Here is a 25,362-nt window from a genome sequence, read left to right as displayed (position 1 = left end):
ATAAAAATCTTTGTCCAACAAATAATTGATGATGCACAATTTTTTGTTCCAAAAAGTCCTTTCTTCCGTGCACTAAGTTTCTCAAAGCATATGCTTATCTTTTTGATTAAAATTCTGTGTAAAGAATAGCACTGGGGATATATGGGCAATTGACAGAAATAATGAAAGAAATATTAAAATTTGTTTACACAGTAACTCTTGTTCCAGCTGATTACTCTGGTAAGCTTATTACGTTTAATATTAAACTTAATGATTGTGATCAATCAAATATAATTAAAACTTGACAATAAGCTGGTGCAAGAGACACTGTATCTTATAAACTGGTCTTTTTTTTTCTAATGAATGTGTACCTTTAATAAGGAAATGAATTGTAAGGGCATACATGTTATCTATATATGCATATTCTGTTTACATTGTGCAGTTTGTGTAATCTGCCATGCACGTTAACACAGGAATTGTATACACTCTTAAAACTGTATTAAGAAAACAATAAAAGTTATATTTTCTGTGACAAAATATGGAGAAGAAGTTAAATAAGGAAATAAGGTATAATTATTTAAACTAGTCAATAAAATTTATTTTTATTGACTTCTTTAGTCTTTTTAAACCCACCAATCACTATAACATAATTTTAAGATAGTTAAATATTTTTAAATAAGGTTAGATTTAAAAATGCTTCTTATTGTACACAAGAATCCATCCACTAATATCTGTATATGAAATGATTTCTGCAGTTATTCAATGGAATTTCATGTGCATAATGTAACTTTTCTTAAGCTTTCTTCTCTTCATAATGATGAATCATAACTTGCTGTGTTTAGAATGGCAATGACAGCACCCATGTAAAATATGACTAGATTTTTACAGTAGGTACTGAAATTTATGAGAGGCAACATGTTTTAATGGTTTAAATATGGGACTAGGCGAAATGGAAGTCCTTGTTTACTGCTCACAGCTCTGGCTTTAACTCTGACTCATTGTGTGACCTTTGGCAACTCACTTAACAGTTGAGTTGATGAGAGGTTTACATTGTGCAATTTTTTTAAAAAAAATAAGGATAATATTCACCTACCTCACAGGGGTGTTGTGAGGATTAATTAGTGTTTGTGAAACACTTTAAAAATGCAAAGCTAATCATATAAGTGGTGCACTCAAGCTATTCATTAAAATGCAAGCTGACTTCAACTAAAAAGTAATTCCTCAGAGACTTTCCATATTACCTCCAAAAGCAAATCACCAAATAAAGCCAACAGTGAAACACACATAAATAAAGGGAAAGTATTAAAAAAGAAAATGTAAGCCAGTTAGGAGATCCTCCTTTCCTTATTGAGATCCCAATGACATTAGGTCTGTGCCATAAAGAGCCTACTAATTGAAAGTGATCTATGATAAATCACTGAGTTGTGTAAGTTCTTCAGACAGTAGTGGATTAGCCACAGGCTCAACAGGGCCCAGACCAATTGGGGGGCTCTGGAAAAATGGGCGCCCCCACACGCAACCCAAGTCCCTGGCAGGAGCACTGAGCAGGGGGAGTGGGGCAAACTCCCAACCCTGGCCCTCACCAGGAGCACCGGGCAGGGGGAGTGGGGCAAGCCCCCAGGTCCCTGGTAGGAGCGGCGGGCTGGCAGAGTGGGGCAAGCCCCCACGCCCTGACCCCACTCCCTGGCAGGGACTGCAGATTGAAGGGGTTGGGAGGGGCTCCCACTTGTCCTGGCTCAGAGCCCTACAAAACTGTAATCCATCTCTGGCTTCAAAGACAGTCTTTGAACTTCAGTGTGATCACAGTGAATATATGTAGTATGATAGGCTGGTAAAATTCTGCATAAACAGCTAACATCGTGATTGAGATTGCTGGAACTTCATTAATTCAAAGTAACGATAACAAGAAACTTCAGACTATTTTTGGTCAGTGTGCTGCACAGAATTAGGATATATTAGTATCAAGTCAGAATAATTTTGCTCCCCAGATTTCACTTGACCCCAGTTTTTTGTGCAGCCAAAAGAATACAAGCGTCATTATTTAAGGGTTGATTCTCTTTAGCACAGGTAGTAGAGATGTGATTATTTATCAGAGATGTTACTGCTGAATTATTATCCAGTATGAAGCCACCAATGTTCTATATCTCTGAGAGTTCTCTCACTATTTTGGACAGCAATATGTAGTGTGGTTAGGTCTGGAAGGATTAGATTTTGTCAGTAAATGTTGATTTTACCAAACACACACAAACCAATGAAAATTTTCTATTGAATATCAAAATGTGCAGATAGGCAAAGTGAGAAAAATGCTGCTTTTGAGAATTTATAAGAGATTAATTTAAGGATGTTTACTTTGTACATTTTGACATGTGATGTTGACACTAGTGTTTGAACAGTCATAAAGCATTTTATATCTCAATGACAATGCTTAAAACCCATAATTTTGTGCAACTGTGAAAATGTAAATATATAAAAAAATAAAAATGCTTTAAGATGAATATTGATATTATTTGTTGAAAATACATAAAAAAAATTGAATTCTGCCAAGCCTAAATGTAGCTATAAGGTAGAAAGTAAGGGGAAAAAGGAATACAACAGTATCCCCTCTCGTTAACAAAAAAGAGTTTCAAATAAATCCATTGAGTATTTTCTTTACTCCCATTTTGACAATTTACATAGAAATACATGTCCAGTACATTAAGCAGAATCATGTCTGAGAGCAAATGGCAACTATGGAAAGCTCATCTTGGGAGAGGATGGTAACTTGGATATGTTGAAAATGCATATTAAAGATGATGAAACAGGCACATCAGGAATAAAATTTGACTTGAAACCACCTTGAGTGGGAGATAACAGAATAGTAAAAAGATGTGTCCTCTTTTCCTCCCACCCCAGTGGTGGCACATATGTAATGAAATAAACACAGTAGGCTAAATTTTATGCTTGGATGTTTCTAGGCAAACCCCACATAAGAAAACATGTCTCAGGACAAAATTTAGCCCCTTATTTCTGTGTTCAACATTCATTATCATCTTGCTAAAAAAAAAATCACTTGGAAATCAATTGGTAGCCAGTGCAGCACATGAAGTGCAAGTGATTTACTGAATAACTGAAAATGGAGATTTTATGTCGAGTATCCACAAATTCCAATGAAGTCAACGGGAGCTGCAGATGCTTTAAGACCTTTGAAAATCAGGCTCTCTGTATATAATTTGATATTAATGATATTATATCAATGTAAATAATACTCATCAAAAGAAGTGGTATTCTTATATTCCTTTTTTTACCCCCATAAATACTACTACATGATGATAATAATTTAAACCTAGGGAGTATATTTCTAGGTTACTATTACACTTAAGTGTCTAAAGTCACTCAGCCTTTGGATTCATGCTAAAACTAGCAGATATGCACTAGTTGTCATATTTCTTTGCTTAATTATTCTTGTGTGCCAACAAAAGCAAGATTCTTAATGCAGCTTCTAAAGTCCAAATTCTACTCTCTGAGGTACTTGCAAAAATTTCCCATGCAAGTTATTTTTTGGCAGAATTTAGCCCTAATATATATTCAACAATTCATATCGCTTGCTATTTGTGTTTTACTTGCTCTTCTAGAAAATTTCTCCCACAGAACAGTAATTCTGAAGTAATTTTGTTAGAGTTTATTAAAATTATTTTAAAACGTTTTGACAGCTACACTTGACATCTTCTCATCTGAATATTAGCAGTATGTTATTAACTAAGCCTAAAAAATGGATGTCTGTAAATCTTCAGATTTATGTGGGAATGTGAGAGTTCTCTTTATTATATATACATGAATCACATACACAAAACTAGAAATAGCAAAATAAATTGCACTGTGTTTATGAAATACACATTAATTCCTTTTTACAAAAGGTAACAATCACATTCAGTATAGTCCAAAAGTAAAGTTTCTAGTTAGTTTTGCATACAACAGTTTGTCCTAAAGTTGCAAAACAATAATTTTCTTCTAATTGAATGAGCCTTAAAAACACTAACTAGAAGTGACAGTTGCATTTTTATTTAATACATTGAATTACCATGTTTTTTCACGTCCTCCAATATGCTTTCTGCTGTTGAATACTTTTTCTTGTTCTTTGTTAGATAATAGCGGTTGACTATGTCTTTACAAATCTGTAGATTTTTACTCTTAAAATACTTTCTTGCACAATTCATGAAAATTTTATACTTCTATATGATTTTTTTTAAATTTTGTCTCTTTACATCATTTGGGACTATTTACTTTCATTATTATGTTGTGTATTTGGTGTCATTTTAACTAATATGACTAAGTCTGAGTTTATTGCTATGTACACATAGTTGTCCAAAACAGAACTGATATGGTGACTAGAATTCTCTATCCAACCACACCAGAGAAGGAAGAGGCAACTCAATCTTCCCCTTTAACAGCTTGTGTCCCCTAAATCCAGTCTTGATAGTAAATTTTCAGTCATGATTGAGGTCATTTGAGAAAGACTTTTTTATTTTTTATAACCAGAGGTGACATGCCTAATTTTGATTAGCAAAAGTGAGAGTTTCACAATTCCATCAAGAGGGAAAGGCTATTTATGAATGGGAAAGAAATTACTGGATAGTTTTAAATTGGTATCTCCAAGGTTTATTGATCCTGTAATGCACTGAATTTATTAAAAAGTCCCAAAGTATGGACTAAACACCTCTATCACTGATGAGTTGTATTGGGCAGTGCTATCTTTGCATTACATAAATAACTTTTTTCCCTATCAATATTAAAAAAATTGAGACTTGCTTAGTCTCTTTTGAAATCATATAGTTAATTACAAGTCTAAAGGTAACTTTGCAATATTTTGTTATATTGGAATGCTGTATTATACTGAAGCATCTTATATCTTCTTCAATACTTTATGAAATTCTTATTACTGGATTTCAATCTTCATTGTTTTGAAAGAACACACATGTGCCTTGTGTAATGAACATTGAATACAACTGTTTCCAGAAAGAAATGCCTTGATTTGAAACTAGAATACAAATAATGGATTCTCCTGAGCTTAAACCCTTAAATGTACAATCTTCCATGTTTTGTTTTGTTAGTACTGAGGAGAGAATAATCTGTGTGTTTGCACTTAAACTGATGGGTATGGGTTCAGTCAAAAATTGGGGGTGAAGAGGGGGAGAATAAACTGATAACCTGATTTTCCATCTCTTGAAAGATGATACATATCATCATTAGAGTTATGTGCTTTGTTGTATTTCACTCACTTAGTTTCAGGGTATTATATTATATATCAATGGTCAGCAGAAGTCGGATAGATGTTGTCAAATAGTTAAGGCTGTTAATATGCATTACCTTATTTTTTACAGAATAAGAAATAGAAATGGCCTGTTATTGCAGGTTAGTTTGTGTACCCACTTCATAGTCAGGTCTGTTCCCTACTATGCAATATTCAATTTTGTTTTGAGGGGGATATTCTATTGTCACCAAGAAAAATTAAAATAACCAACTTACTTTCGTGGGGTACAAGCAATATTTGAGGTACTCTTCAGCTTCTTAACCATCTAACCGCTCTCAGAACTGTTCATATGCATGACTGACATACTCTATAATGTTGTTACACAAACAAGAAAATAAGCAAAGTTAAATCATAGCGGTTTCATTAGTAATAAAAGGTGGAATCCTGGCCCTGTTGAAGTCACATAGAAGTTTTACCATTGCCTTCAAAGAGGTCAGGATTTCACCTATACAGGAGAAAAATCAATTTTCATCTAATGATAAAAGACCAAATTGCAAGAGCCAGCCTTTTTATTTTCAAACTATTACACTTACATGGTATAAACAAGGAAGAGTGAGAGAACTAACATCAAAAACAATATTGGGTCTGCTTAAGGTAAGTGTGCAAAATAAACATTTTGATCTTGCCAAAATCAATTATATGCTGATCATTTATGGGTATTATCTGCAACATTACAATCAATGCCAATACTCTCAACCTGTCAAGACTGCTTTAGATCAACCTTACTCAGGATTGAGCAACTCAGTGCACCATCCATTTATCCAGGCCAAAATGGGTCTGATGCATATTTTAGTACAATAGAATCAGTGCCAAGATTTATCTGAAATCGGTAGAAAAAAATATAAATACATTGGGACAAATGAGTTAATTTTCCAAGTGAGACATGACTCTGCCTTAGGTTCTGTAAATCACTGTATAAATGCCTAATATTATTCTTTACTCCAAAAGAAAAGAGAATGTTGTGTGAGAGGAAGTGTGATCAACCTCAGAGTGTAGATTAGGGGAAGTGCTCACATTAGGTGATCAAGATCACACACAAAATTTCACTAAAAGGCATAAATATAGTCTGTAAAAGAATGTTCTGAAATTCTGCTAACTTTTCCAGAGGTAGGTCTCTTGGTTTTATTCCATAAAATCTAAGACTCACTAAATGTTTAACACATTTGCTATTGATCTAGTACAGACACGTGGATGAATTTTAAGTGGCAGGCTGCAACTTTTTATTAAATGTAAATACACGGGAGGGGCACTACCTGCCATCAATCCTACTTTCCTATACCAAGCATTTAAATGGTCCCAGTGTGGGGGTTACAGAGCTCCTACCATAAAACCTGTAAATTGGGGTAGGTTCCTCTCAGCCTATAGTCAGAACTCAGCTCCCTGTGAGTCCTAGCACTCTCCCCTCAAACTAGGGGGACAGAAGGTGCAGCAGGGTGGGGACTTGAGCCCACAAGGGCCATGGGGTCTGACCTTAGCCATTGAAGGCCACAAGGTCTCACCCTATGCCATAAGCCCTAGGCCCATCACTAAACTCCCATGTCTATTATCTCTGTGAACTGTTCATTTTATCCTTTTAACCACACTGGAAACCAGCTGCAGGTTGTTACGAATTACCAACTCAACCAAGTTCCTCAGTTAGATACTAAGTGCATTCCCACTTAGCCCACTGTGGCTCAAAGATGATGCAAAGGTGAAAAAACTCCTTTGCTAATTGGCCCCATGGGAGAAAACATTCCTTCCTGACCAGCTGGACCCATAGCATCTGCCAGCCAGATCCCATTTTTTATTTCAGGATGGTAGCATCGTATTAATTTAGAGATAATAAAAAGTTAAAGTTACTAACACAACTTAGAGTATATCTACACTGCAATTAAACAACCATGACTGGTCTGTGTGAGCTGACTTAGGCTAAGGGGCTGTTTAATTGCAGTGTAGGCTTTCGGTCTTGAGCTCTGGTCCATTAGTCCAAGCCCCACAAGCCCAAGTCTGCCAGCCATGGGTTTTTAATTGCAATGTAGACATAACTTTAGTGACTGTTTCACATTAAATGGTGTTATACAAGATTTGGGGTTTATTATTTTGAGAGTTTAGCTTTTTTTAGTTTTACAGTAAAACACTTATTTTTTTAACTTTTGATTAAAGCTATAGAAAAGAAATAAAAACAACTAAAATCTTTAAAAAAAGAAAAGGAGTACTTGTGGCACCTTAGAGACTAACAAATTTATTTGAGCATAAGCTTTTGTGAGCTAATGCTCACTTCATCGGATGCTTATGCTCAAAAGATTTGTTAGTCTCTAAGGTGCCACAAGTACTCCTTTTCTTTTTGCTAATACAGACTAACACGGCTGCTACTCTGAAACTAAAATCTTTGAGATTTAAAATATCAAGTAAGGCTTTTATTTCAATAACATTTTGTGTAGTTTTTTAAAGCTGGAGAGTTTTTAGAAGGAAAGTAAGTTTTGTTGCACAGTTTTTAGATGGTATTAAAGATGGTAATTTTTTTTTGAGGTAGGGAGAAAAGAAGTTAGTTGAAATGGGTTGGAGCTGGTTTTGCTGCTCGAAAAGTTTGATTTTGTTTTATAAAAGACAAAACAAGAGGAACACACAAAGAAGGGGAGAGAAAAGAAAGCAAAGAGAGAAAATGCAGCTTCTGTCTTTGGGGTTGACGTTTACTTGCAACCTTACTACTGTAAAAACAGGTCCAGCACATGTCTTGGTAGCTACTCTGAGGCTTGGCAAACTCCTACCAACATTGGGCTCGTTTTTAGGGCATTGTTTTTAGTTGCCTCTCTGGTCACAGGCTTACAGCAGTGTTGCAAAATATGCAGTTTTGGTCAGCTAAGCCAGCCTCTTGCTAGACAGAAAGAAAAAAGAAAAAGATAGGAAAGAGAAGAGAAGAAATATGGTAGGAAATTAAATTACATGGCGGTCGTAGAGAGCAAAGAAAGAGAGACAAAGTCTCACATCCAAGGTGGCAGTCACATTTTAGTCGGTGGAGGTGATGATGCCATCTGGATACCTTTCTTTTTGGCCTGGTCTGGTCAGAACATCTCTCAGGATTAGAATGGGGAGGGTGTGGGGTCCCAGAATATGGTAGGGATTGCAGCCCTTATGGTGAATGTATTTTTCATCTGAAGTTGTGTTTTTTATTAAAGGGACTCCAAAAGGAAGTAATGGGTAGACTAATCCATCCTTTCATTATTTTATTTAGGCTTAGTATTGGACATATTTTGGTCTGTTAATTTTTTGTTTTACACTATTTTGTTTACCAGGAATGATCTTAACACCGTCCTTGAATCATATTAATAGACCTTTTTGTTTGGACTAATTCAGTCTTTCTGTCTCCTTTCATACCTTTACTCATTGACATTTTATTGTTATAGGTTATCACGACATTTTATGAACTTTCGCTCACTTCTTACAACTGAGCTCACAACAGAGGTACCTTTGTAGGCCTCATAGGGTAGGGGGTGCTGAAATGGAGTCAAAAGAGGCACTGCATTACCTGTGTCCCTGTTAAATCCTGAGATTTGAGGAATGCACCACTCTTCTCTCACCCCCCTCCCCACCAATTGGCCAGTGGGCTCAGAGACCTCAAGGTGAGGGGAGGAGCTACCTTCTGTTTCTCAGCAAGTGTGTGTCTCCATCACTGCTGGGGCTGTCCCCCTTGGCCATTTGCCCCAGCAAGTTCCCCACCTGTTGAGGCAGGTGGGTGTGGTATATTCTCAAAAGCCTTTGTTTTATAGTGCAAAAGGTCGTTCGAGACAAATCAATTATGTCATCTCCAGATAAATAACAACCTTTTAAAACTCAATACCTACTCCACAATTGTATCAAGTGAAAATTTTGATGCTCAGATTTGCTGCCTTATTGCTTCAGTTCAGGATTCTCCTGCCATCCTCTTCCAGAGTGTAAGGGACTGATTCAATTTACGCCAGAGACAGAGCCACCCCAGGAACCTTAGGTCAAGGGAACAAAAACCGATGCCTCTTCCCTCTCCTGCCACTCCTTGGGTCCTTTGCTAAGTCTGAGAATATACGTTTTCTGTATTTTCCTTTCTCACTAATTCATTACCAATATATTTGTATGTGAATAGATTTTTTTTCCTCCTAATTAGTCTTCTTTCCCCTAATTTACTATGTCATAATGTGGCATCCTAATGATTTCTGTGATAAGGGTTTGTAATGTTCCAGACAGTGGATTGTGAAATGAAGCAAGAAGAGGAAGGTGCTTTCAGAGATGAAGATGGTTTAGTTACCTGAACTAGTAGAGGGAGAACAATTTCACATCCTGAGAGTGTCTGGACTCGTTTCTTGAAGTACTAGAGTCAGCTTTGGCATAATTCCAACAGTGAATGAGAGATGGATGGAAGCCAAACCCTGACATAGTTCTGTATGATGGACTCTGTAAATCCAGCACAGCAATGAATGAAAGGATTACTTGAAGGAGTAACAATGGGAAGAAAATGCAAGAGAGTAAAAAGGAATTTGGTAACATTTTTTAAAAATTGCTAGAATGAGGCAGTGGTTCTTTCAGAGCAAGACACTGAACATTAAATATTGTGGCCAAATTGAGATGATTTTATCTACCCTTGTTTTCGCTATACTGCGCTCTTCTTTTTCCCTGATAACTACTGGACTAATATATCTCAGCTTTCACAGATGAAGTTAGTATATTTGCATTATTTTTTGAAACAAGGCACATGTTTTCCTCCTTTGAACAGGTTGAATTTCATCATTAAGGCACTTAATGCACAATTGGACGTTGATCTGGTGCAGTGTAATGTAACATTAATGTTGGGGGCTAGGTCATTCAGTAGATAAGTGCATTTTCTTTTTACTTCTGAAGACTTGGTTTATGTCAAAGGCATTAATAAATTTTGATAGTCTCATTTGTGTGCCTTCCAAGCCCAACACACAATTGGGCATGATTGGCTATCCAGAGATGATAATAAGTGGAATAGCGGGAATGTTGAAAGTCAGGATTAAGATTCAGCATCTTTTTGCCCTATTTCTGACTCTAGCTGGCTTTGTTGGACTGTTACCTGTATAGACACTATTTTTTTCTTAAAGGAAAAGATTAATCTAACCTATATTTATCCTGTTGGTCCTTAGTAACTATAAAACCCACAGCATAGAATAACTCATCATCCGGTTCAATGTTGAAAATGAATCATCATAACTTTTGTCTGCATCCTTCTCTTTTGGACAATGATGAACAAAAAATTGATGCAATTACAGGGAAGAAAAATATGATTTGATTTTTTTTGAGTGGAATAAATGTGTTCATCCTAATTCATTGCTTCGTGGAAAGCAGCTGACACAGGTACCTTTCAAATCCACACAGAGTGCTAATAGAATATAACATGACCATCAGAATCTGCTGATAGGTGGCACAGAACTTGAACCTGAATGGATATGGCACATACCCACATATGTGGAGAGAAACTCTACATTTCAATCAGGGTGTGAAAGTCACAGACAAGTCACCAGGAGGAAGCTCACACCTTCTGTGCCTACTAGTATATTGCTTGGGTGGAGGCTGTTGAACAGTTAATAAATCAAATTCTGCATTTTTAATAATTCTCTTTACTGTTAATAATACCCTGAATATTTCTTTAAAAGGATACACATTTAAACGTATAGTTTTACTGTGACTAGCATAATTCATCTAATCTATACAGATAATTATAATGAAAATCATTAGTGAGCTTGTAGCATCAGATAAAAAAGTAAAATTAATGAAGAAATAGAAGTAATATCAGTGCTTACTGATAGGACATTTGTTTTCTCGAGACGAAATTCATTCCCATTTTTCAGGGCTGGAGTGGGTTTTAGGTGGTGCATTGACATTATGTTGCCTCTCTGTACATGGGGTGAATTTAATCTTAAGTGGTTATGTGATGAAAAGAATTAGATCCAACTTTGAAAAAGCCTCACTTCTTACATAAAATATTGGTGTAATTTGTATAAAGTATGCATCTTTCTTTCAGGGCATATACTGTTTTTATGTGATGGAGTTCTTCACAAGTGTCGTAGCTGTGCATAATGAATGAAAATAAAACAGCTACACTACATTTTCAAGATGTTAATTGCATTTTATTTATTGTGTAAGCTTAGGGTGGTATTTTAATGCTGTCTAAGAGGAACACCACATCTTAAAGAAGGCCCTGATTCCTTTCTCAGGATATTACATCAGCGTAGCTATTTCATTGGATTCAGAGTAACAGCCGTGTTAGTCTAGCTGACAAAGGAGGTGCTGTTGTCATCATGAATAGGTCAGAATATGAACAAGAGGCTGCTCGGCAGCTCTCCCCACACCACTTTCTACAAGCCATTACCCTATGATCCCACTGAGAGTTACCAAAAGCAACTACAGCATTTGCGCAAGAAACTTCCTGAAAAAGCACAAGATCAAATCCACACAGACACACCCCTAGAACTCCGACCTGGGATATTCTATCTACTACCTAAGATCCATAAACCTGGAAATCCTGGGCGCCCCATCATCTCAGGCATTGGCACCCTGACAGCAGGATTGTCTGGCTATGTAGATTCCCTCCTCAGGCCCTATGCTACCAGCACTCCCAGCTACCTTTGAGGCACCACTGACTTCCTGAGGAAACTACAATCCATCGGTGATCTTCCTGATAACACCATCCTGGCCACTATGGACGTAGAAGCCCTCTACACCAACATTCCACACAAAGATGGACTACAAGCCGTCAAGAACACTATCCCCGATAATGTCACGGCTAACCTGGTGGCTGAACTTTGTGACTTTGTCCTTACCCATAACTATTTTACATTTGGGGACAATGTATACCTTCAGATCAGCGGCACTGCTATGGGTACCCGCATGGTCCCACAGTATGCCAACATTTTTATGGCTGATTTAGAACAACGCTTCCTCAGCTCTCATCCCCTAACGCCCCTACTCTACTTGCGCTATATTGATGACATCTTCATCATCTGGACCCATGGAAAAGAAGCCCTTGAGGAATTCCACCATGATTTCAACAATTTCCATCCCACCATCAACCTCAGCCTGGTCCAGTCCACACAAGAGATCCACTTTCTGGACACTACAGTGCTAATAAACAATGGTGACATAAACACCACCCTATACCGGAAACCTACTTACCGCTATTCCTACCTACATGCCTCCAGCTTTCACCCTGACCACACCACGCGATCCATCGTCTACAGCCAAGCTCTGCGATACAACCGCATTTGCTCCAACCCCTCAGACAAAGACAAACACCTACAAGATCTCTATCAAGCATTCATACAACTACAATACCCACCTGCAGAAGTGAAGAAACAAATTGATAGAGCCAGAAGAGTTCCCAGGAGTCACCTACTACAGGACAGGCCTAACAAAGAAAATAACAGAACGCCACTAGCCGTCACCTTCAGCCCCCAACTAAAACCCCTCCAACGCATTATTAAGGATCTACAACCTATCCTGAAAGATGACCCAATACTCTCACAAATCTTGGGAGACAGGCCAGTCCTTGCCTACAGACAGCCCCCCAACCTGAAGCAAATACTCACCAACAACCACATACCACACAACAGAACCACTAACCCAGGAACCTATCCTTGCAACAAAGCCCGTTGCCAACTGTGCCCACATATCTGTTCAGGGGACACCATCACAGGGCCTAAGAACATCAGCCACACTATCAGAGGCTCGTTCACCTGCACATCCACCAATGTGATATATGCCATCATGTGCCAGCAATGCCCCTCTGCCATGTACATTGGTCAAACTGGACAGTCTCTACGTAAAAGAATAAATGGACACAAATCAGATGTCAAGAATTATAACATTCATAAACCAGGCGGAGAACACTTCAATCTCTCTGGTCACGCAATTACAGACATGAAGGTCGCTATCTTAAAACAAAAAAACTTCAAATCCAGACTCCAGTGAGAAACTGCTGAATTGGAATTCATTTGCAAATTGGATACTATTCATTTAGGCTTAAATAGAGACTGGGAGTGGCTAAGTCATTATGCAAGGTAGCCTATTTCTCCTTGTTTTTTCCTACCCCTCACCACCCCCCCAGACGTTCTGGTTAAACTTGGATTTATGCTGGAAATGGCCCACCTTGATTATCATACACATTGTAAGGAGAGTGGTCAGTTTGGATGAGCTATTACCAGCAGGAGAGTGAGTTTGTGTGTGTGTGTGGGGGGGGGGGGGGGGCGTGGGTTGAGACAACATGGATTTGTGCTGGAAATGGCCCAACTTGATTTTCATGCACATTGTAAGGAGAGTGGTCACTTTGGATAAGCTATTACCAGCAGGAGAGTGAGTTTGTGTGTGTGGTTTTTGGAAAAGCGGGGGGGGGGGTGAGAAGACCTGGATTTGTGCTGGAAATGGCCCAACTTGATTATCATATGCATTGTAAGGAGAGTGATCACTTTAGATAAGCTATTACCAGCAGGAGAGTGGGGTGGGAGGAGGTATTGTTTCATGGTCTCTGTGTATATAATGTCTTCTGCAGTTTCCACAGTATGCATCCGATGAAGTGAGCTGTAGCTCACGAAAGCTTATGCTCAAATAAATTGGTGAGTCTCTAAGGTGCCACAAGTACTCCTTTTCTTATTTCATTGGAGTTATTCCAGATTTACACTAGTTTAAGTGTAATGAGATTCAAGTGCTAAAATCTGAAAGCAAAGTGAATTTAGAAATTGTGTTAAAGATTAAAGACATTTTCTAAATTTCTAATCCTGCAGTGTGGGGATTTGAAATCTATCTACACCTTTTTATGGTGCCTTTTTATGCACTGATAGCCTACTCATGATTGACCGAGGTCATTCAATCTCATGGTGACAAATTCCATATCCGCAGTATGATTTTGATGTGTTTTTGTAAATATTTACATGAAATATATATATACATTTACAGAGAGTACATAATGACCATGCTGAAGATGTGGAAATTGTCTGCCTGAAAGTGCACTGACCTCACCGCTCATAGTTGGCATAGCAAGCAGTTAAGAGAACCTCTGTTGAGTGTAAACAAATTCTGTACATCCTTAAGTCTAGGTGTGTCTGATGTTAATGGCAATAATGCATTCTCTTTACCTCCTTTTTTATTTTCTTTTTTTTGTGTGTCTCATGATATCTTCTTGGTAGGCACTGGTTAGTGAATCTCACATTTTTCGGAGGTTTGTTTCAGATGAGCATCCAAATGTTCAGACACTTATTTATCTAACCTTATCTGAAGCTTTGAGGCCGATGTCTTGTGACTGTCTGGAAGTTCCTGGCTCTCTTTACTGACCACCAGCATAAACCCAAACTATCCATGTGAGATTATCCTTCCCTCCCTCCCGCCCCCCAGCTCTGCCTTCAGCTGCAGTTAAAGGGTTTTCCCCATTGCTTTGTCCATTCATCAGATCATTTTCTGGAGGAAGTTAGGACTCTCCTCCCAACTCCTTTCCCCTCTATTCATTGGAATTCTACCATGAGCTGTTTCAGAACCCAGCATTGCCAAAAGCTTCCCTGCTTTGTATTCTGGTGCTTTAGTCCCCACAGTGCATTGTGTCTTCCAGAAGTATTAATTACAAATTTTCAGAGCACAGCAGTGAGGATTCTACTAATGCCAGGCCCTCCACTGTAGATCAACCAAAAGTAAGAAGTGTGTTGTGGTTTGACAAGAGAGTGGAGACTGGTGGGTAGTGAATGACTGCAATAGCAATGATTTTGAGTCTCTTCCTGTCATTTCAAGAACAGGGAAGAAGACTGGTGGGGTGAGGTGGATGGAATATCATCGTAGATTGACTTTTTTTAGGAAGCTTGAAAAAAAAATAAATATGAATTAGTATTAGTAAAGCTTTTTAACGAATCAGCTCATCCAACAGTCAGATTTATGCCTTCTGCTTTTTGTGGCTTCACTGTGCTGACACAATATAGGACAATTTACAATGATCTCCATTTAAAGGTCAACATGAACAAATAGTGGTAGTTGAGATGCTTCCCCCTATTCTAAATAAATAGGAAATAATTTGAGATATTACTGTTTGGTAACTATTAGAAAATGTTGACGTTTTAAGCCAAAACCAGTATTATTCCAGATTTTATTTTTTATTTTATTGATTCATTTATGTCTGCTGTGCTTACTAAGAGGTATTTCTATGGATGTTTTCTGTCCCCTTGGCATTGAAGGGGGAAGGAATAAATTTTCAAAACACCAGACACAGTATTCATTAGGTAATGCAGAAAACATGTCTATGGAAAGATACCTTTACTTATTTGGGGAAATCAGTATAACTGATGCAATGATAATATAAGGTGAGAAGGAATGAGTGCAATGTTAATCATTAACAAAAGCAAGTTGATTATCAAAAGATTAGAAAGGATTTGTACATATCAACGTAAAGAGGGATGTAATAATTGAAGCCAGAGTAAATTAAATACAAAGGGAAAGATTTATTGTAATTTCAATAAGAATGCATATGTTTTACATAGAGAAGGGGAAATGAAGCATCTGTGCTACTGGTTTCCCAGCATCTTTTATAAATAGTTGAAAAGCTTTTGCATGTTTTAGTTTGAGCATTTTAAAATTAATTGTTTACGATATTTTGTCAGCTTGTCTGGTTGCAAAGGGGGGTTATATTTATTTAGAAACTTCCCTACAAGTTTAGTAAAGCCTTTATCTTCAGTTTCTTGTAAATTTTGTATCCTTATTGATTTTCTTGTTGCTAATGAAATACTTTGGCATTAACCAATTACATAAATATTATTGCTGCCTTTATTCTTCTTTTAAATGGATGTGTAGTTTTGGTGCCTTGTTGTTACTTAATCTGCTGGTCAATTTATCTCTCTGCCATTCAAACCATTGAGGCTGCTGTATTATTCTTTCAATCGCTTCTTCTTGCATCTTTCCCTAATAATTTATGTGATCTAGCTGTGTAACTCTGACCAGAAAAATATGGCCGCACACACAGCACTCTCCGCAGTAGAGCTACCCCAACATGCAAAAGGGAATGGAATGTCTACTCCGTCCTTTCCTGGTTTAAAATGCCTCTTGACCATTCCTTCCCCACACGCCTCAAAGCTAGCAGCCAGATTCTGTCTGGATCCGCATTATAGTGCTGGAGGTAAAAAAGACTCCTTGTGGCTTCTATCACCTCTGGCAAACTCACAAATTCGGAAGCAAAATTCAACCCAGAATCTCTTCAGTGTTTTATCCAAAGATAATAGATTTCCCCATCTTTTTTCTTTAAAAGGTCTCCAAAAGCAGATGAAAGAAGGTAGTTACACTTCTTTAAAACAATATTTAAAAAATATAGTCAAACTTGAGGGAAGAGATTTAACAGACCTCTGCTTAAAGGTTTATTTTTTAACTGTCTTATTATTTAGCCCTGCTCATACAGAACAATGATATTAACACTGGCAGACACAAGTTCCTTGTTTACAGTAAAGCTCCCCTGATTGCTACCACCTGTGAAGCTGCACCATGGTTATCCAGCAATGAGAAACTTTAAGCTCAGTGTACACAAGATCCTGAATGAGTGGGTGCATACTTTTCACTAACATTGATAGATGCTATATGTTATATGCACTTTGAGAGAAGAATAAACTACATAGACCATTCAGTGATTTAGGATAGTTGTTGAGACCGCTTCCTGCTGAGATCAACAGAAGTTTTGTCACTGACTTCAGATACTGCTTAATTTCACTTGGGCACAGTCTGACTAAGAGGCTTTACTGTTTATAGCAGTAGTGTTTTGGCATTTTTTTTAAACATTTTGGCTAGTTCTGTAAATACAAGGTATCTGTGAGATGATCATGCATCAGAGTTCAGCATAATTTTTTATTTCAGGAGTTCAGGAGAACTGAGGGATTGTTTTAATATCCACTCACAAAATGTGGTTATTGGCCACTCTTGGGTGGCAAAACTACCAGGGGTTCTGCAGGTTATCACGAAGAAGTGCCAACCAAAACTTTATGCTATGCCACACCATTATATAGTCTATCTAGTTTCTTTTTATTCTACCCATCTCCTTAGTTTTTATACTGCTGTATTATACCAAAGTTTTTGGGCCCCTGTAATGCTGCATAATCTGATTGTTTAAAATAAAATTGGCAATATTTTTTTTTATCTATGAGCCTATAAATCCATGCGCCCTTAAAGCCCAATCTTATATTATACTGAGCAATTCATTGTGTGTTGAGAGTCCTTGACACGTTGTAAGATCAGACTCTTAATAACCAGGAGTACACATGGACTATCTTATGAGTCAAAGGAGAAAAATATAACTCTTGCATTTAAAATATCTCAAAAGTTAATCTAAAATAATAATATTTGTTTTACTCTAGCATAGTTATGGTCAGGAGTCAATTGTACTGAGTGCTATACAATCACAGACCAAAAAGTTTTGCTATACATGAAAATGTCACTGTCTTAATGTCTCAGGACCTTAAAGGACGGGAAGCAAGCACAGTGTCTCGCAGCAGAACCTGGAAACTCATTTCTAGTTGTACATTAAAAATGTCCCATTTCTAGCTCTGCAGGGTTACCTGTCCCTGCTATAGGCCATAATAGTCTTTTACACACCTCAGCGCAAAGTAAGTTTTTTGGGGGTGGGAGGTTATGGGAGAATTCAATATTTAGGAGGAAAGAAGGAAACACTTTTGTGGAAGTTTGATTTAAATTACTGACAACATTAGTGATGACACAACTGTTTGAAGCTGCACAGTGGTTTTAAATGTTAGAATAAGTCCTTAGAAGCTGGGTTAGTGAGCAGAGTGCAAGTGAACCTGTCAAATGTGCATGATAAATTCAAATTATCTTATGACTCTACAAATTATCTCATGGATATTATTTCCATGTATGTTTGTATCTGTGCATTTAAGAGGATAATTGTGGGACAGGATGAAGTATGAAACTTTCAATACCAGTTCAAGCAATGATGGAAGGTAGTTACCATTTAATGTGTGACATGATTGTGTGGTCTCACTCCCAAGTTCATAATGAACAGCTGTGGGCGTCTCAAAAACCCACCACTACAGCTGCCATCCTGGTACATATGCTTAGTGGAGGCATGTAGACTCAGACCTGACTCATCCCTATACATGGTCCTCACAATTAAAGGATGATACACCTTGGAAAGGCTTGTACTTACATTTGCCATCCTGTGGTTAAATAAATATTTTAGTCTCTCCAAGACTGTTAAACCAGTGTTTTCCATAAATACTGAGCACCTGCTCTAAAACCGACTTAAGTCAATGGAAAGACCAGGACATTTAAACAACTTGGTTTTGATGCAACAGTCTCCAACAGCTATTTGGAAAAACTCTTTGGAAAGACTGTAACAAAAGTATGATGTTGCTGCATTTCTCTTGAGAACACAGATGGATTTCTGTAGGATTTATATTTTGAGAAGAAATTCTGACGCCTATGACCATCAAGTCACAAAAATCATGAATGCCTTTTATCGTGAAACTTTCCAGAAAGGTGACCAATGAAATCAGAATTAATAAATAAATAAGCCTTGGTAGGCACATTTCCCTCTGCCTTAAACCCTCAGCCCGTCTCACCTCACTTCTTGTCTGATTTCATGTTCACTGCAAACATCTGATTACTTTAGTTAGGATGTTCTAAAGAATCTAAATCTGTCATCGCTCGAACCCATCACTGGATGTCAGTTTGGCTCCGTATGGTATAAACCAATCTTTTTTTCCTCCTAGCAATAAAATACTTGTCCCCTCACCCCTTTCACTACAGTTGGAATGGGCATGTATTGCATTGGCAGGTTTTTAGATAATATCCATTCAGATGAGAAGAACACCTGTGTGGCCTTAAGGAGAGTATTGCTGGGATTTCTTTAGGCATGTGAAAGGGTTAATGGAAGTTTTGATCAAGACATTTCAAGTATCTAGTTGTTCCTAGTTTTAAAGAAAGAGATTTTTATTATAGTATTTTATGAACAGAGCTGAACTAGCTTTGCATCTACACATTGTCAGGAAATGGGCCTTTTTTTTCTTTAATTTGTAAAAGATAATGTTACACAACTGAGTTTAATAGAAAGCTTGAAGTGATTTAATTTTTGCCTATGCATGCACATAACGGGTATATGAAAGACATACACTTTAGTAGTTCAGATAAATGAAAATGCAAGCTGTAGTACTAGAATCAGAATAGTATTAGAATCATTGTATAGTGTTTAATTACCAGTCCACATTTACTAGATGAAGGAGAGGAGATGTTTCTGCAGGAAACTATGGGGAAACGTTAGGAATTGCTGATTCAAACAGACAAGTGAGGAGGCATTGTACATAAACTCAAATAATTTTTATCCTGATGATTGGACAGCCTACACTTTATAGAATTATGCTATTTTAATAATACTAATATGTTTCACATCTCTTTCTGTTTAATCCCATCTCCTTTAGATGTTGTACAGGTGGAATTTATTTTTAATTGCCTCTGGGTTGTGAACTGGAAATTGTATTAAATTATAACTTTGTTTAAATGTTAAGAAACTAAAGGAAGCATTCTGTTGTATATCTATACCAGCAAACTGTTTATGAAGAAACAACAGATGTGGTGACTGAAGGTATGACTGTGGAAACCACATATGTGCCTTCTGCATACCTGGCAGAGATCCTTCGACTCCTGCAAGCCTTGTCTGAAGTGGAAGACCTCCTTAACTCTCCTGATCTGCAGGGCAGGGACTGTGAGGATCTCTTCAAACAAGAAGAGTGTCTGACGGTAAGATGCAAGTCTCCTAATAGGAATATACACATCTTAATTTATAAAATATGGGGACACTGCAAAGTCACTTGTTTTATCTGGCCTTTGAAGAGAGAGGTAGGGAGATTGAGGTATAGGCTACCTGTGTGTGTGTGTGTGATAGATTATATACACACATGAAACAACTAAAACTAAAAGCCTAATAGAATGTGGGTGGGTTTTTTACATTATATTTCATGGCAGATCTCAGAGGCTTATTATATTAGAGGGCTATGTCAGTTGTGTAATTAGATTCATTGGGTAGAAAATATTGTCAATCAAATACTAAATTCTAGGCAAGAAAAAAAATACTTTGCAGGAGAAATTATGAAACCTGGAAAGTCACTGGGCCTGATTTTCCATCACTTACACTAATGTAAATCATGTGTAGTTCCCTTGAATTTGGTGGAGTTACTCCAAGGTAATTGGTGTAAGAAGAGAGTCAGATCAGTATCATAAACTGAACTAGATGAATGGTTTGTCAGTTTTTATGTAATAATACTTGTGTCAGAAGGAGCTTTTTTATCACTAAAAATAAGTGCTATATATGATGGTAGCACTTTCAAGTTGTAAAAGAGAATGAACAAAAGACCATATTTTTATCTTTGCATTTAGCATTTTCTGAATAATTCCTTTAGCCCATAAATGGTTACTTACATGCTCCTTCCACAGGTAGATAAATAGAAAATTGTAAATTTGTTAGCCCTAGGAAATTGGGATGTTCTCAGCCTATTAGCAATTATATTATACCTATATGATAACACATGAATAAAGTAGTGGTGAAAGAGAGAGACAGGATTATTTCTTGTTCAGCAGATCTACATTTCAATAGTCTTGAAAAAGCAGTAGGATATTTCTTAACCCACTTGTAGTTGAGTTTCAACAGATTCAAGTGCTTCTAGGTACTGTATACTGACTTTCCCTAATCAATTTCTGAAGCAGACAACATGCCAAAGTTATTGTCATTCTTTATTTTAAGCAATTGCCCTTGTTAGAATGGTTTGTATATATGCAAAAATGTCATAAAACATGTAAATTAGTGCTAATGAGCTACCACTTGGTCCTTGTTTGTACAGTTTCTGTGTTAATGACTAGCTTGGTTGGAGGAGCAGTGACCCAGCAAGAAGCTTATTGGCAGTTGAGTAGCTCCCTATTAGTGCTCCTTAATGCCTTACACTTGTGCTGTCTTGGTCTGATTTACATCCATCACTAATCACTTGTTCATCCACACATATTTGATATTATTATAGCTGACACCAACTTTAATGATATGATTGCAGTGGTTACAAGTAAGTATTGCCAGAGGTTTAATTTAACTGAGCTATTAAATTGTCAAGAGATGCAGTTGTGGGCACAGTTCCATCTTTCTCACAAATAAATCTCTTACAACAGTCAGATGGATCTTGCACATTCATGGGCTTTTGGAAGGGGTATAGGGTTGGGTGTATTTTTTTTCCTCTGAGTCTCTTTAATGAATATTTATTTCCTAGTAAAAGCATTCATCATTGTCATTACCCCTCAGTAAAAATAGAAAAGTAGTGCATAAATTGTACAGCTGCTGGTTGGGGAAGGTTTGAAATTAAATTGTGGTTGATTTTTTATCCCTGACAGATTTGCATGAAGCAAATTCCAGGATAGTAGTGGAAATCTCTGTGTTTTTAAAACTAATTTTGTGATTTTCTTCTTAAGTCAAATAATTATTTGCTATTTTAATTAAAACTTCAAAAGAAAAACAAACTTGTGCACAAGAACCTTGCAATGATAACTGCTTTGAATAATTTTCACAAGAATCATTATGTATGGGAACATCTAAATGTGGGATTTCTTTAGCTGTTATGGACAATCAAAACTACTAATACATTGGAAACATCAAGAACCATGGCAAAAAAGTTGTTTTAATCATTGACTTGGCTGATAATTCTCACATTGGCTATTTATAACAGAGAGTGAATGGAAAATGGAAAATGTGAAAATGTTTCTGTAATTGCAATACAAGTATTGTGCTAATGTTTAACCTATCTTAAATTTATAAGGACTGTATGCATTTATTTGGTAGTTTTTCGGATACTGACTTGCAGGAATGTTTTCTTCATTCCCAGGTTTACTAAATGGAAGGATCTGATGGTCAGGGCACTTAAATTAAATCTCATGAAGGAAATAGTCACAAAATTTGCATGACCTCAAGTGGATTACTCACACTTTCAGGCATGTGAACCTATGTCTTCTGTGTTTTGTACTCCATCAAACCCACTGTTATTGTTTTAACAAATTAAAACATGACAGTTCTTTCAAAAGAACTCCCATTGAATAGAGTGGGCACATTTCATACACTGAAGGATTAGGTTAGTAAGAGACTTTCATAATAGGACAAATAAAAGAGAATTACAAAAAAATGTGGTTTCTCTTGCTGCTAATTCTAATGAATGGTCATAGTTATATTTGATTACAGGCTTTCTCCGTCATAAGACAGCTTCCTGCAGTTTAATTCTAATCCTGTGTTTATGATCTCTTATTCTTCCCATATGGAACTAATTGTGATGCCATAAATTCACCGTTATAATTTCACTGCAGGATCAGATAGGGAGAGAAAGTGGGCTGTGTGAGGGAGAAAGCACAAAAAAATCTCAGCTAATTACTAACAGTGGCAATGGAAACCCTAAACACTGCCTGAAAGGTTAAATGAGTTTACGATTTTTTATACTATACTAACACTTTCATCACTATGGAAGTCTGCCTGAATTGTAAAAAAGAGGGATTTAAAAAATCTGGTGTATAAAAGTCTAAATAAACATCTGTCTTACATTTCATGCAAGTCCATTCATTGTGATTAGGGTGCCTAGGATATAATAGGAGACTATGGCCTAAGATGTGGGTGGATTTCTGTTTCATTTAGACCATTGATTTTCAAACTGTGGGGGATGCCCTTCGAGGGGCATGGGATGAGGTTATTGGAGGAGTGTGGTGGGGTATGGGGCTGCAGCCAGCTGGATGTTTGGTGGGGAGAAGGCCAGAAGAAGGGGGAGAAGGCTTAGGGAGTCCCCGGTGGTTGTGGTTTGGGGGATGGGAGTGCAGTCCTCTCCTCCCTCACCACTGGGAGCTCCCTGTACCCTCTCCCCTCTGCTGCCCTGCCCTGGCCCAGACACCCAACTGTTGGCAACCCTGCATATTTTAAATTTTCCACAACCTGGGAGACCAAGAGACTCTGGGTTGGGAGGAAGTAGGAAGAGGAACCCTGATTGCTCTGATCTGCACTGTGATGCCATGGGCTCCTCTGGGGATGGAGCTAGCTGGGTCTTGCCAACGCCCCTGGTATGAATCACCCACTCCTTTTGGTGATTCACTTTGTGTCCTGGATGTGCAGGAGGTTTTTTTGCAGGGGGAGGGGGAGAGCATTGGGGGCTGTTATGTGACTCCCATGAAGAAGGGTTGTGGAGCAAAAAAAAGTTGGGGAACCTCTGATTTAGAAATAGAAATATATTGGTTAATGGAAAAGTTTTGTTTTTTTTTATAAAAAGTACTTGATAGCACTGTGAATGAAAACTAATCTTTAGCAAATGTGAATTAACATTTTCCCAGTAACAGAAATGAATGATCCCTTTTTGTAATGTACAACATTAAATGGTATGTCTATTCTGTGTTTTATATCCATGTCTATAAAAGTGTATCATTTAAGCTGAATTCCTTTCATAGTATGCCACTTCAGTACTCGATCATATTTCAACTTTGAAATCAAAATGTTCGTGTTTTAAGGCTACTCAGCATGTACAGTTAAATTGTATACAATTTCTTTGTTTCTTTCACTGTCTTGCATTTAGTAGGAACATATTTTATATTAAGACTTGAGTCTGCAAACATTTATGGATACATTTTTTCAGTAACTGTTATCACTGAAATCAATGATTATTACCATGAGAAAAATAGCTCACATGCATCAGTATTTGCAGAATTGGGTCCATAATATCTTAAAATATCCTTACCTAATATAATATTTCCCGTCAGCCTTGTAAATTTATTTCACCCTTTTTTAAATCCAGGACTCTTTTCTGCTCTACTTTATGTATAATCTCCCTTCTCTTCTCCATTTTATGCATGATAATTCTTGTCCCTTCATATATCCCCATTTTATACATACATCCAACAGCTTTCTTTATGTCATCCTTCTACAGTAAGTCATTTCAGTCTACACCAAATGCACTATAATTACTCTGCACCTACCATTCTCACAGCCAGACTACTTTTCGTAATCCTCTCTAAATCTCCTTTATTAAAAAAATATCCATATTAAATATTATATTTCAGTTCCAGTACAAATTTTAAAACTGTCATTAAGTTGTGGATTTTTTCCCTGCCATTCATGAGTGCTACAACCTGTACTGTTGCCAATTTTGATGTCAGTATAAAAACTGTGAGATATAATTTCAGATTTAGTATTCATGTAAGGACAGTGCATCATCCTACATATATTTTGGTTGCCAAAAAATTATTTGCATTTTGTAAATGAAATTCACATCTGGATCATATCAAGTGATCCCAGGCAAGAAATACAGGAATCAGGAAATACAACTTAATGAAGAAACACTGAACATGAAGTTTAAAATGGTTTTCTGCTGTAGTTCAGCAAAACCTAATTAACTACAACTTGGAAGTCAGACTGATTGAGTACACTTCCCAGCTTGATCTATCAGTAATGTGATGTTTGGTGCACGAATGGCCAAAGAATTGGATTTGTCCTGTGTGTTGTCCTCAGCTGCCAGATAAAGACAAATTCAAGATAGTGAAAATGAACTGGAGTATGAGTCTCTAGTGTTCCGATTTCTCTTTTTCAAGGGCAATGAGATGGATCCACTCCCCAAAGGCTGCTGTCACTTCAGCTGCTAATGGGTTTCTCTAATCCTTTATTCTTAGAAATGAAAGTTGTGTGCACTTTTGTTAACAAGGTTACAAAATCTCCCAAGGCCCTCTTGATATCTAAAACAACTTGAAGCGATTTTTTCATCTTGAAAAATGGAAGGGGTATATGTGTGTTTATACACTCACTTTCTCTCTCTTTCTTGGATCATTGGATGGGATCCAATTGTGAATTTAATGAACAAAAAAGCAAATTTAATGTGTGTGTGTGTATATATATATATACATCTATGTTCTAAATAACAGGAGATAAAATCTGGTGTATTGCTATGGGTTGTATACCCCACACTGGTAGAAAAGGAATCAGGAGAGCAATTAGTGCACCTGGTTGCACCTGCAGGTTGGCCCTGGCCCAGATTAAGATTAGGGCCATCTGGGGGCAGAATTAAGGACAAATCCCATCTGAGAGGAGCAGGGTGACTGTGATGGGTTCCCCC

General features: G+C 37.2%; 1 protein-coding gene across 11 annotated transcripts in view; it reads left to right on the top strand.

Annotated features, from left to right (window-relative positions):
- DMD (dystrophin) overlaps window positions 1-25,362 on the top strand; it is a 1,937,833-nt gene that overhangs the window by 847,528 nt on the left and 1,064,943 nt on the right. For all 11 annotated transcript variants that reach the window (XM_073357918.2, XM_073357898.2, XM_073357881.2 and 8 more), the window contains one exon: window positions 19,802-19,996. In XM_073357918.2, the coding sequence (XP_073214019.2) occupies window positions 19,802-19,996 (195 nt within the window). The remainder of the gene's footprint in view (window positions 1-19,801; window positions 19,997-25,362) is intronic.

This window comes from Lepidochelys kempii, chromosome 1, assembly GCF_965140285.1.
Source record: "Lepidochelys kempii isolate rLepKem1 chromosome 1, rLepKem1.hap1, whole genome shotgun sequence".
Taxonomy (NCBI): domain Eukaryota; kingdom Metazoa; phylum Chordata; order Testudines; family Cheloniidae; genus Lepidochelys; species Lepidochelys kempii.
Note: the sequence above shows the minus strand (reverse complement) of the source record. Positions and strands in the feature narration are given on the sequence as shown.